The 13829-nt window shown below is 43.8% G+C and overlaps 1 protein-coding gene across 7 annotated transcripts in view; it reads right to left on the reverse strand.

Annotated features, from left to right (window-relative positions):
- Ube3b (ubiquitin protein ligase E3B) overlaps nt 1-13793 on the reverse strand; it is a 50676-nt gene extending 36883 nt beyond the window's left edge. Inside the window, exons 1-10 of one of the 7 annotated variants that reach the window (XM_040289356.2) lie at nt 13441-13792; nt 11152-11247; nt 10514-10600; nt 9063-9244; nt 8789-8909; nt 7549-7608; nt 7041-7145; nt 5648-5744; nt 4020-4105; nt 2722-2804 (exon numbers count right to left, since the gene is read on the reverse strand). In XM_040289356.2, the coding sequence (XP_040145290.1) occupies nt 2722-2804; nt 4020-4105; nt 5648-5744; nt 7041-7145; nt 7549-7608; nt 8789-8909; nt 9063-9223 (713 nt within the window). In that variant the 5' untranslated portion in view covers nt 9224-9244; nt 10514-10600; nt 11152-11247; nt 13441-13792. Of the gene's footprint in view, nt 1-2721; nt 2805-4019; nt 4106-5647; nt 5745-7040; nt 7146-7548; nt 7722-8788; nt 8912-9062; nt 9245-10513; nt 10601-11151; nt 11253-13437 lie in introns of those variants that run through there. The other 6 variants (XM_040289357.2, XM_005340110.5, XM_013365107.4 and 3 more) reach the window with 6 other exon arrangements.
- Between the last annotated feature and the right edge of the window lie 36 nt (nt 13794-13829).

Below are 13829 nucleotides of genomic sequence, written 5' to 3' on the forward strand. Positions count from 1 at the left end.
ATTCAAAAAAATTGGTTTGGGGGGAAACTCCAAAGAGAGTCAGATCAAACTCCAAGGAGACAGATCAAAAAATGTTAACGATGCATCTCTGGGTTGTAGAATCATGAGAAATTTTTTCTTCCTTACACTTTTCTGTGTTACTTAGGTTTTCAGCCATAAACATTTATTACTTCCATATTCAGAATAAGATAAATGTTAAAATAAGATCATGACTTCTTTCTCACAACACATCCAAAAATGAATTAAAAGCAGATCACAAGTTTCAATGATCTAAATGACCTAAATTTTATAGCTAAAATTATAAAATTCTCAGTAGAAAGCACAGAAGTCTAAGGTGATACAATGACTTCTTAGTATGAAACGCAAAACAAAGACAACAGGAAAAACACAGATAAAAGTTTTGGGATTCAAAAGACACTATCATGAAAGCAAAAACCTCCTGGCAACAACCACAGAACTCCTCAGAGCTTTCAGCAGGAAGGTGGGCTGGGGTTAGCAGGAACCTGAGGGCCGCGGCTCTTCCCAATATTTCCTCCTACACAGAGTGCGAGGAAATATTTGTATATCATGTACCTGATGGGAGCTCACACAACTTGGCAATAAAAACAAACAACCCCTTTTAAAAATGGACAAAGAATCTAGAGGGACATTTCTTTTTTTTTTTTTTTATATAGTTTAGTTGTTGATGGGCCTTTATTTTATTTTCTTATTTATATATATGGTGCTGGGAATCGAATCCAGTGCCTCACATGTATGAGGCAAGCGCTCTACCGCTGAGCTACAACTCCAGCCCCTAGAGGGACATTTCTTTAGAGAAGATATACAAGTGGTTAATAATCACCTAAAAAGGCAGTCAACATATTACCCATCAGGGAACTACAACTATATTAAAGTGAGGTTTTGCTGCAAAAATGGATAGCCATCCTCAAAAAGACAGATGACGACAATGTGGTGAGCACATGGCAAAGCTGAACCTGTACACGCTGCCGCAGCCACTCTGGAAAGCAGTTTGGCAGTCGTTCCACGAACCCGCCATTCTACTCTAGAAATACTGTCAAGAGAAATTAAAGCTCACGTGTGCACAAGAACCTGTATGGAAATGTTCACAGCAGCAAAATTCATAACAGTGCAAAAGCACAAACAACTCAACGTGGTATAGCCCATACAACAGATTATTTGGCCATAAACAGGAAGGACGTGTGGACTCATGCTACAGCACAGGACGAGCCTTGGACACATTATGCAACGTGAAAAAAGCTAGTAACAAAAGACTGCCCACTGTGGGGTTCCAGTGTGTGAAATATCCAGGAGAGGAATCCACAGGGACAGGAAGCACCATGACAGGGACAGAAGGGACAGTGCCTTCTCTGGGGCTCATGCAGAAACCCAAGACTCCACCTACAGAAACCTGTGCTCCAAGTCACTCAACCTGCCGAGACCAGGGAGACCAGGGCAAGGTGCAGGAGGACACCTGAAGGACTGCAGGGTGAAAACAAGGTCGGCCATAAAGTCCACCTTATTCCAAGAGCTGGGCAGACCCACAGGAGAAGCAGAAGCCAGAGGCGGCAGGCCCAAGGCAGTGCACCTGGCGGGGCTCAGGCTCTGGAAAGGCTCCCATTTATTCAAGGTGTGCATATTGTTCTTAGACTATAAGAATGTGAACACTGTGTGAGGCAGGGATATTCTGTTACAGCTTAACGGAGAAGAAATGTGGTAAAAGGATCAGTTATGACCGCGTTGACTAGCCACACTGGGAACTACGATGGCAGAGTGGTCATGACAGGCCATGTGGCCCACAGAGTGGGACATATTTACTACCTGTCTACAGAAAACATATGCCAGCACATGCTGTATACCATCATTTCCCAAAGTGGTGCTCCCTGGGAGTTTGACATGCTCTGCATCCAAACAAGAGGCAGGGACATTCAGTGCAGATATGCCTGGACTAACATCAGGTTAAACAGGATCAGGACTCCTGGTGACAACCACAGGACTCCTCAGAGCTTTTGGCAGGAAGGTGGGCAGGGGTTAGCAGGAACGTGAGGGCCGTGGCTCTTCCCAAGCTGATGGACCTCTCCCTAAGTCAGTAACCCCTCAACAGTTTAGGAATATTCTGGACCCATCAATGACACAGCAGGTGTAATCTCAACAAGGAAATCTTTTGTTTCTTATGTATTTCACATCGACAAACCAATTAACCCATTATGTCCCATTGTCTTTTACATGTGACACACCTACAAAAACTTATGCTGATCCATTTATAGGTGTCCCATAAAATTTTTATTGATTTTTATAGGTGTCCCTTATGTAGGACAATGGGACATATTCAGTTAAGTGAACACAAATGTCATACCTCTCTACTCCTCTTGATCCCAGCATTTCCAGCCTCTGCTCCTAAAACCACTCCCTTGGCCCTTTTCCTCTGCTCCCAGCTGGACCTCCTCCAGCTCTCATAGGCTTTTTCTCTTTTTAACAATTAAGAACTCAAAAGTGATCATATCTCAACCGCTGGCAGAATGAACACAATTTGTTTCCCCTCAGATCACACTAGAAAATTATTTATGGGTAAAGACTAAAGTCCAAGAAAAATCCTGGGCTGTCACACATGCATTCCTGTGAACCCTGACGAGGTGGACAAGGCCACACCTTAAACCCCGCCACCAGAGAAGAGTGGAGAGGAGGCACAGCCAGAAGCAGCCGCCCTCTCGCCCCACTTCTTACCGCAGTGCCAGAGAAAAGGCTGCTGTTAAGGTGCCCTTGGACAGACAAGGCCGGGGTCTGGCCAGGCCTCTGGTGAGCAATACCTGAAAAGAACATTTAACTGGTTAGGGGACAGTACCAACTTTATGTGAGTTTGTATATTTAAAAAACGAAAATGAGTGCTTCTGATAAAAACACTAATTTGCAATGTCTCCTGAAAAGGAAGGAGAAAAGGTGTTGGGCACCTACTACTCTCTACTCTCCCTGCTTTAAATGTTAATATAAAAAAAAATACACAGTTAAAATTTTTAATAGCTAAGCTGGGCACAGTGGCATACACCTGTAATCCCAGTGACTCGGAGGCTGAGGCAGGAGAATCACAAGTTCAAGGTTAGCCTCAGCAACTGAGTGAGACTCCAACTCAAAATAAAAAATAAAAAGGGCTGGGGTTGTGGCTCAGTGGTAAGTTACCTCTGAGTTCAATCCTCAGTACCAAAAATAAAAATAAAAATGTGGCGAGCTGGGCATGGAGGTATGCACCTGTGGTCTCAGCTATTTGGGCGGCTGAGGCAAAAGGAGCCCTTGAGCCCAGGAGTCAGGACCAGCCTGGGCAACAGAGCAAGACTCCAGGTCATTAAAAAAAAAAAATTTACAGTTAATAAAAATAATACCTGGCTTAAATTTCAAGATGCCATGGCAATTAGAAGCAGTTCAGAGTTACAGTGTCGAGGAGAAGCCTCCTCTACTGAGATAAACTGTTGACAGACCACCTTTTGCTGGTACACCACCTCGCAGGGTTGTCATGAAAATAAGCGACCAACTCAGGAAATGGCCCATCGCAGTGGCAGGCAGAAGGGCGGGCCAAACCAATGTCACTTATCAGACCCAAGAATTTCACAGTATTTCTCAATGGCAACTGGGCTTCTGATAATTCCTGGGAGTATAAATTGGCACAATAAGGTGCAGAGTGGACAGAAGGCCATTTGAGGACACAGAGCTAGAAATATAATTCCAGATACCAACAAAGCAGGAACCTGAGGGAAGAAGCCCTGAGGCCTTCTTGAGTTTAATTTCAAGAGAATTGATTTTCTCTGCAGCCAAAAATATAGAGCATTAAAAAGATCCTAGGTCACTGTCCTCCCTAAACTTAAACTAAAGGTGACCCACAGTAGGTGGAAGATACAGAGGACACTGGGCATTAGCTCTTCCTGCAAAAAGTATTTCTGTGATGAGGGCGTAAGACGTGCCGAAACCAATGTAAAAATCCCAGGTCAGGATTGGAGGGTGGGAGCTCACATATTAGGGAGGGGGCCACACACCTGCAGCACAGAGTAAAACCCATGCTGGTTGAGATGTCCCATTATATTTGCACAGATATGGTTCATGGCTGGTCGAAGGTTCTCACCTAAATGAAGAAAAAATAAAGTTTCTTGCATATTGTGACCTGTTTATGTGGGACAGAAAATTTATGCCCTAGTCCCAAGGCCATGAGGAAACACAGTATTCTCTGGCTTGCTGCCCCATTCCCTTGGGTCTGAACCAGAGCATAGGAAGGCACTATCTGGAATTCTCTCTCTCCTGGAAGGCATGACTCAAGTTCTACCTCTTGGGAGCTGCCCTTTCCCTTCCCTTCCCTTCCCTTAGTGAGAAGGCACATTGCTGAGCTCCTGTCACACCTTCTTCAACTGTGTCCCATGGCGTGGCACTTTATGCTTTCCCTGGGTGCCTCCTGTGCCCACTGAGACACAAGCTTCCTAGCCAAGTTCAGAACTCAACAATTTTTAGACTCCCCCCAGAGTCCAGAATGTTCCTAAAATAGGTTCTCCTTGCTTACCTGGGGTTTTTGCAGTCTTCTGTTTCTAGTTTCTACCCCTCTTCACAGGAACTCCACCTCTCCCCAGCTCTAAGCTCAGACATCACTCCCTTAGGAGAATCTGAGCCCCAAGGTCCCAGGTGGAACCCTTCCCAATCCCTCTGAACACTTTCATCCCCTCTGGACTCTTCTGAGTACTACCATATTTATTGTCTTTTTACATACGATTATCTCCTGGTATTTATGGGGGATTGGTTCCAAAACCCCCCTTCGACATGAAAATTTGTGGGTGTCCAAATCCCTTACATAAAATGGCACAGCACATGTTTTGAACAATCAATAAAAAAAAAAAAAAAAAATGGCACAGCACTCACATATAACCTACACACTTGCTCCTGTATACTTTAAATCACCTGTAGATTACTTACAAGACCTAATACAATGTCAGTCCTACGTAAATAGTTGTTATAATGCATTACTAAGGAATAAGACAAGAAAAGAAGTCTGTATGTGCTCAGTACAGATGGAATTTTTTCAAGTATTTCTGACCCAAGTTTGGGTGAGTCCACAATATGGAATATGAGATACAGAGAGTAAACTGTACAAGAGTGACTTCTATTCAGTATGTTTCATCACCAGACTCAGCACGAGCACCTGAAGTCCCCAGAGGGCAGTGATCATTTCTGTTTTGCTTATCAGTACATGGCCAGTGCCTGGCATGGTGTCTGGCACATAGCAGGTTACTTGCTGAGTGGACAGATGACATGAATATATGAAGCACTTAGGGAGCAGTTTTCAGGGAAGGAGGCAGCTTTACAAAGCAGGTTTCATGGGCACAACACAATTATTTGCTAACGATTTTCCAAAATGAAGTGATAAGGTTCATGTGACTACCATCCTTTGCAGGCTGAAGCACTGGGGAAGTTACAAAAAATGAGATCAGAGGTACAATGTCTCTAAAAATAAATTCAGACAGGAGAAGAGTGTGACACACACTACTAACACACTGTCAGGGGCATTCCCATTCTTTTGGGGTTTGTGGTGGCAAAAATGCTTCTTATGAAGGAGAAAAGGTGCTCTGCACTCACTATGGAAATGACAACTGGGAAAAATTTGAAAATAAGTTCTACAGACCTTTTCCCCGGAGGATTTTCCATGTTGAAGTGTCAGTGAAGGTGACAAGCATCGTGAGGTACAGTGTGATGAGTCTGGAGTCTTGTAAGATTTCAGGCTGGAAACAACAAAAGGGGCAAGACTGACACGGGGCCTCCAGCCCCGAATGGCGGAGCATCCATGTCACAGCTCCCCTAGGTGCCCTCAGACAGGAAGGAGTCAGAATTTCACGGCTGTTCTTTTCTCTTGGAGCGGGACCACCGTAGTCTTCGGCACACTACTGCTTGACCACAGTATCAAATACTCCTGGGAACCGAGGGTTGCCTTTGGGCAACAAGGCGACAAGGCATGGCTTGTCCTAAGGGCATCTCTGCCTGTGTGTTTGAACACTCAGCAAACAGCAGACACGGAACCAGGCCTAACAGGCTCTGCCCTGGTCCATGGCTCACTGGCTGTGGGACCCCGGGCATTCCTTAACCTCTCTGTCTTGGTTTCCTTATCTATGATTAGAGATAGTAATATTTATTTTCCTCAGAGAGTTGTTATGAGGATAAATGTATTAATGCACACAACACTCCAAGAACAGTGCCTGGCACACAGATAATTCTATGTATTGTTGTTGTTACAATGATAGTTCACTGGGCAGGGCAGGGCGTGTTCAGGGTCACATGGGAATTCAACAGCCGAGTTAGGACTAAATCACAGAACTTCTGGTTCCAGATCCAGTGGCTTTTCTCCCAGCATCTGCTTTTGCACATAAAGTTACGTTTTCAAAGTAGAAGGGTTTCATTTCAAAGAGAAAGCTGCTGTGGGACACAGACACAGACAGCAGTAGGAAGGTCTGCCTGCTCCAGTGGAGGCAGGGGATAATCCATCTGCTTAGCCCTGAGGCACTTCAGTGGAACCCCAGGATCCCAAGGACCAGAGGCTGAAGACCTCTGCTCCACGTCCTAATGCCTCACCTGACAAGATGCAGGTGGCTTGCTGCTGGCTTGCTGCTATTTTACAATAGACTATAACCAAACATCCTTTTCCTTGCTTAGCCTATTGGATTGCCTGCTGCACTCATGTTGGGCTTCTATTACTTTTAACAGGAGGTCCGACTAGTACAATGACAGATCACAAAATAGTCACAGTATCAAAATGATGGAAAAGATGACAGGATTCCCCGGCATCAAGACTGAGGCAATTAATGAGTCAGTGTCCAACATATCATACCCAAGAAGGGCTCAAATGATTATATGTCTCTCCCAGGACAATGGCTCAACTAAAACTTCTTTGCTAGACTCTGATAGATCTTCAAAGCTATAACCAATGAGGAAATGATGGGAGCTAGAAAGTACACACTAAAGGCTGCAGGGAAGAATGACAGATTGAGTTTTAGTTTGTGTGTGTGTGTGTGTCTGTGTTTTACCTTGAGCTGCTCAAGAAACTCACAGCAATACCACAGAATGTCCTTGATTTGTTTAATCCATAGGAGAGTGAGATCCTTGGAAAGAGCGAGGGATACATACCACGCCTACAAGTAGGGGAAAAAAAAAAAGGATGTCATGGGCAGTTACAGCAGTCATTCTACGTATGGCGTTAACAACTAGAACTGGGTCTATGAGCTAGGTCTAGTGCCAGATAGGACAATGGAGAAGAACGGAAAAATAAGCAGCATGTAGGACTTATTTTTATACCAAACTCAAAGATAAAATAGCTTAGGAAGGGAATTTACTATCCTGAGTAAGATGCAAGAGCAGAACATAGCTTCTTAGACAACAAGGACAAAGGAATCATTTGCACTTTATCAGTGTTTTCCGATCTATTTCTTACTTGCATGTGCAAACAAAAGCCCAAACATTCAACAGGAATTTTCAGAGCCAAATGAGCTAGCCCCCAGGAGTTTACGGAGATTTTCTAGCCCCTAACCCACATACCTTAGGTTCATTCTCAAGATCCATGCTGCTCAGGATACAACGGCACAACTTCTCGAGTCTCTGCAGAGGCAGAAATGAGCTTATAAAGTCCCACAACTACAAAAAGTGAGGAACAGAGGGGAGCACACACTTGGTGGGCACCTGGCTTGTGCAGCTTCTTACAGATGTGGAAACTGAGGACCAGAAAGGCAAAAGACAGGTTCTTAATGAGTGGCCCAGAGGCTGGCTGAGCTCTACAGATGTGTTTAAAGGTTAGTGTCTTTGACATAAAAATCCAGAATGAAACTTCTTTTGAAAAACAAAATCCATCTGGAAAACTGGGCTTGGAGTCATGCAGACTAGCGGCTTCCTCCTAATTTGGGCCTGCCAATTGGCGGTTAGGGGAGCACCGTGGACACAGACGTCTGCTTTGTTGTACCATCCCTGATATGCAAAAGGGAGAAAAGTGGAAACCAGAAAACAGCTTACACCAGACCCGTCCTTAAGAACGGCATGACCTCAGAGTTCCTCCTCTGTAAGATGGGGACTCTCTCTCCACAGGCTTGTCTGTCCTCATCCATGAGACAGGGGTTCACTGCCTATGCACCCTCTCTCTCCTGCTGGGCTGAGAGCACCTCAAGAGTAGACACTCTGACTGTATTGTTTCCTTCTAGGGCCCCAGTGGTATCCTTAGTACTGTCTCCACTGTCACTACTGCTTTACTGGGATTATATTTTCCAGCTGATCATTCCAATCCCAAGGCACCAAGTGGTGTGTTTTGTTTGGTTTGTGGGATGTTTAAAAAAATTAAAATTAGCTACGAAGTTTTACAAATTAAGCATTAAGCATAATGACCCATATCTCCAGCATCTGTTAAAAAAAAAAAAAAAATCAGAGTATGGGTCAACCACTAGTGGGCGCCTGGTAGCAATGCTCTCTTGGATGTCCTCCCTAGAGCACCCTGTCAGTTACTGCTTATTATGATTTGTATTTCATCTATGTTTTGTCCCACGTAGAGCAGCTATCACTCATATCCTGGCTCCTGTATGCATTTGAGTCCAACCTGTGCTTGGGACAGCCAATGCAAAAAAGGTCCCAGAAGCACTGTTCATAATCCCTACAAAATAGGTCCCAAGAAAACAAAGTGGGCAAAAATAAGCACCTCACAGAGCTGCTGTAAGAACGAGTTGACGTTTATAAAATACTTACAAAAAGTCCTGGCATGTGGGGAGCACTATGTATGTTTGTTATTAATATTTACCTCATTATCCTCTCTCATTTTGAACAAGAACAGCAGTTTCCTGGCAATCTTGAAAATACCAAGTGCGCTTCTTTTACTGGACCCAGAGTCATCTGCTTTAAAAAACTCATCAATCTCTCTCCTACGGAGGGAAGGATTTAAAAAAGAAAAAAAAAAAAAGGCATTTTAAAATTCACAGCATCTGGAAGGCTCCTCAAGACGGATAAGAGAAAACTTATCTATTTCCTGATGGTTGGGAGTGAGAGAAATATGCGGGGGAGTTTCTGAACCCCACCTGATGTCTTTGTGCAGTCGACTCCGACAGAGGAAACTCCGGACGTGGGCCTGAATCTCCACAGCGGCTCGCTCTCGCTCTTTCTGCACTAACCTTTCTTCTCGTGCCTGACGGGCTCTATCAATGAACCACGCTCTCGAGGTCTGAGAGACAGTGAACATGTTTGCAAACTTGCACAAACCCTGCAAGGAAATAGCAAGAAGCCGTGGCAGACTGTGTGAAAGACACACACACAAGAAAGGGCTCGAACAGAAAGGGCTCAAATGCAAAGGGTGGGCAAGGACCTGGGCAGCAGGAGAGAGATACTTGGGATCCTCTAACAAATTCCAAGGGGTTCATACCTCTCCTGGCACAAGTTTCAACTTCATATCAATTCATTTCATACAACTCACCAAGACCAGGGGTGTTATATCCTGTATTAATTTTCTTCAGAGAAAGAGCTCAGTGCCTGGCATACAGTACAGGCAGGCTCTGAATAAGTTTAACAAGTAAACAATCCCATCCATAAAGGTCCAATTCACACCAGGGAGCCTTTAAGTTGAATGTTTCCAGATATTTGAATTTTCTAGAGCAATCCATCATGTTTGGGAAGCCAACAACAAGCAGTAAACTCCTATTTTGCCAAGACTTAAGGGAAAAATCAAATATTATTACAGTCACTGTTATTTTAGTTACCTATTCACTAAACAAATGATTCCTGGTGCCTATGTGGTCCCAGCACAAAGAAGTTTCATTTTTAAAGAAAGGGACATTTTAACATTAAAAAAGTGAAAGGCATTGTACATGACTTCAGAATGCATGATAGTCCACTAAATTGAACACATCTGACATCATGTGTCACTTATTCTGTGGTCCTTACTGTTCTCATACTGCCAAGAACCAATGAAGACTTTGAGAAGAATTTCTCCTGTCCACTGACAGGTGCTTTCCTGGACAGAGGCTTTAAAGTATATATAATAACTATCATCTGACCATGACTGTCCATCCCCCAATGGGTGGCTTTGGCTAGCAGTCAAAAGCACACAGCAGGGACCCATGGAGCCTCCCATACTGAGGTGGCATCTTTACAGCTTGACAACTCTTGTCATTCTACCTAAACTAAGATAAGAAATGCATAAACTAATAAGAAATGAATGACTCAGAAACCCAGACTTTTGGAAAACCATCTCTTTACCAGTTTCGCTCAAAGCAGTACCCGTGAAGAAATATCATCCAGAATAAAAAGTTCAGGCTAGGTCCCTGTCACGAGAACATATCCAGGGACTTCTGACGCCCCCTTTCAACACTGATTCACACTTGTCAAACAACTTCAGGGCTCTGCTAGCATGTGGGTCTATCACCAGCAACTCCTGAAACAATGAACAAAGCCTGCCCAACCACTCTGCTAAACAATCAACAGCGCCTGCTGTCTTCTGCATCACTCTCTCTTCCCACCAATCTGGAGAGCTCACCTGAGGACCCGCAGAAATGCTAGGTAACCATTAGTGATCTCCCGAAGGACACACAGCCGAGGATGCTTCAGAGGAGCTTGCTATTTTCTGAAAGATAAACAACAACAACAAAAAATCTACGGTTAGAGTCAAATTTCATAGGTATGGCATCATATATCTTCCTCACTGAGTATAATACAGTACCCACTGGTTTAAAAAAGAAATACTTCTGTCTCATCCAAATGTTAGACTCTTTCCCCAGTCCTCACAATTTGTAGGAAATAGATTGAAAACAATCTCAAAGCAGTTGTTGAATCAAAGTTTTCCATGCTCTGTGATGTTAAGCAAAAATAACAGAGAGAGGTGATGGAATGTTAATAAGTCACTGAAGCTGGGCATGTTAGCGCATGCCTATGATGCCTGTGACTTGGGAAATTGAGGCAGGAGAAGCATAGGTTCCAGGCCAGCCTTAGTGACTTAGCAAGACTCTGTTTCAAAATAAAAAATGTAAAAGGACTGGGGATGTAGCTCGGTGGCAAAGTACCCCTAGATTCAGTCCTGCCTCCCCAAAAGCTATTGAATGTTGACATTTCTGAACAATACATAAATTTTTATGCCATAAAAGTGAAAAAATTGCTTAGACTGGGTGTGGTGCTCACCTGTTATCACAGCAGTTTGGGAAGTGAAGGCAGGAGGATTTCAAGTTCAAGGCCAGCCTTAGTAATTTAATGAGGCCCTAAGCAACTTAGTGAGACCTTGTCTCAAAAAAAAAAAAAAAAAAAAGGTTGGGGATGTGACTCAGCAGTTAAACAACCCTGGGTTCATCCTTGATAGGAAAAAGAAAGTAGGTCAAAGCCATGAGCACAATGGTGTGTTCTCCCCATAACATGTTCTTTATTAACAGGGGAGACACAAGGATCAGGAGAGGGCGTCTCTTCACAGTGGACAAACGAAAATTTGCATGCAAATTGTGCTCAAGTATCTATCAGATTTTCTCAGAACTTTCACTTCTCTGGGGGGAGGTCTCCCAAGATTAAATCCCTTCCTTGAGATTATTCTCTCAGCAATGTCACTAGTTTGTTTCTGTTTACGATGTGTAACAGTCTATTACAGTTTTCCTTACTCTTTCCTGTATTCCTCTTCCATTTGCATGGTGTGTACCATAGCTCATTAGTCAAAGAAAACAATCAAGTATTAGGTACTTATTTTGACAAATGCCACAGATAATAATTTAAAAAGATGTATGCAACATGATTAGAATAAATAAGAAAATATTTTCAAGGGGTATCTCAAAACAGCATGAGTTTTACTGTATTGTCATGAAGCTTATAATCCAGTTAAGGAAACAAAAATAATACAGGGGAAAAATATAAGAAAAAAGGAAGTTAAGATAACCAAGATCATTCAAAAAGCAAAGTTAAGTGTCCTCTATGTATCAAGTCCTTTCTTCTTTTTTTTATTTTTTTGTTGTAGTTGGACATAGTACCTTTATTTATTTATTATTTATTTTTATGTGTTGCTGAGGATCAAACCAAGGGCCTCACACACACTAGGCAAACGCTTTACTGCTGAGCCATAACCCCAGCCCAAGTACCAGTCCTTTCTAAGTATCTCACCTAAAAGACAGCAATTACAGGAAAGTCCAGCTTAGATCATTAGTAAGTGGCAGTATCATGGTTTTAATACCAATAGGGTTCTGATTCTGCACTACCTCTATATTTCCACGAGACCTGCTCAAAATTAGTGTTTTCTGGATGAGGTCAACTTCATGGAGAACTACAAAAGCACATGACAGTCCAGAAAGTATCATTCCCAAGTTGAAGTACTATAAGTGCCAACTGCTGAGTGATTTTTTTCCTGAATGGTGGAAATAGCTGGGCTGCCAAGTTTAATGACCACTTGTTAAGGGAAGACACTACACTAAATAAACAGATATTTATCAACCCTGTATCTTCAACAGCTGCTTCTTATTAGGTCTCCATAATCTTATTTCTTTTTTCTTTTTAAAACTGGGGATTGAATTCAGGGGCACTTTACTACTTAACTACATTCCCTGGTCTTTTAAATTTTGAGTTAGGGTCTCACTAAGTTGCTTAGATTGGCCTCAAACTTGCCATCTTTCTGGGTCAGACTCCTCAGTTGCTGGGATTACAGGCAGGCGCCACCATGCCTGCCTCAGTAGTATAATTTCTTAAATCCAAGAATAGTCAACAAAACTTGGAGAAACTATTAATAATACTGGGTATTATTTACTGAAAGCTACAGCCTATTGCCTAAACTAACAGCCTAGGTGGGATGCTATTATCAATCCAACCTTCCTGTGTGTGGGGGGGAGAAAATGTACAGAGGGGACATGACCTGCCAGAGCCTCTGGGATCCTTTATTTGAACCTCAAAGCAATAGTTATTGGTAAGTAGACAAGATCCAGGCCTCCCCATTTACACAAAAACAAAGTAAAGAGAGGTTGAGAATGGGAGCTGCCCATGGGGCTAAACTAGAGTCCAATTATAACCAGGTTTCTCTTTATTCAGAGCTGAGTGTCAAGCAGGATACTAAAAGGTAATATAAAACACTCTTGTGAAACAATTACTACGTTTTACAGAGAAGGAAAATGAGGGTCACAGAGGTGAGTGGACTCATACAAAGTCATACCACAAGCGAATCGGGTTCGAACTCCAGTTTAGGTGACCGACCCCTGAGGCCCAGCACGTTCCCTTAATATCAACAATCACACTTTTCGCCAATAATTACTATCTTTATAAACGCCTACCGCCTCGATAAGAAGTGGAAAGAGCCACGGGGACGGGGGGAACACCCTGGAGCCCCCAGAGCAGCTGCAGAACCCGCCCCTCCGACCTGTCCAAGCACGGACTCGGCCCCAGAACACCTCCCTCAAAGTCCCCGGCCCCACCGCCCAGAGAACCGATGACCCTGTTTCTACTCGCTACCCGCAGGTCGTAGACCTTTATCCGCTCGAGGCCCCAGCGCTCTGAGTCCGGGCCACAGCTGCCGCCGCCTCAACCCAACACCCCAAAATTCTGCCAGACCCAGGGCAGCGGCAGAACCCCGACCGCCATCTTGCCCCGGGGTGTTCGCTCTCCGAACTCCGCCTGGAAGCCAGTATCCGGTTCCTGGAAACAACAGTTCCCACGAGCTTATTTGCCCCGGGGGAAAAAAAACTCCCTGCGTCTTGTCCTCTCTTCTGGAAGCTGAAAAAGCGTCACATTCAGGAGTTGGATAAATGCCTGTCCCAGAGGAGAGAAGATGAAAGCTATTCTGTTTGAGGAGATGGCAAGGAACGTGGTCGACGTCTGGGGCCCCGGCGGACGCTTTAGGA

This window comes from Ictidomys tridecemlineatus, chromosome 2 (genome assembly GCF_052094955.1).
Source record: "Ictidomys tridecemlineatus isolate mIctTri1 chromosome 2, mIctTri1.hap1, whole genome shotgun sequence".
Lineage (NCBI taxonomy): Eukaryota > Metazoa > Chordata > Mammalia > Rodentia > Sciuridae > Ictidomys > Ictidomys tridecemlineatus.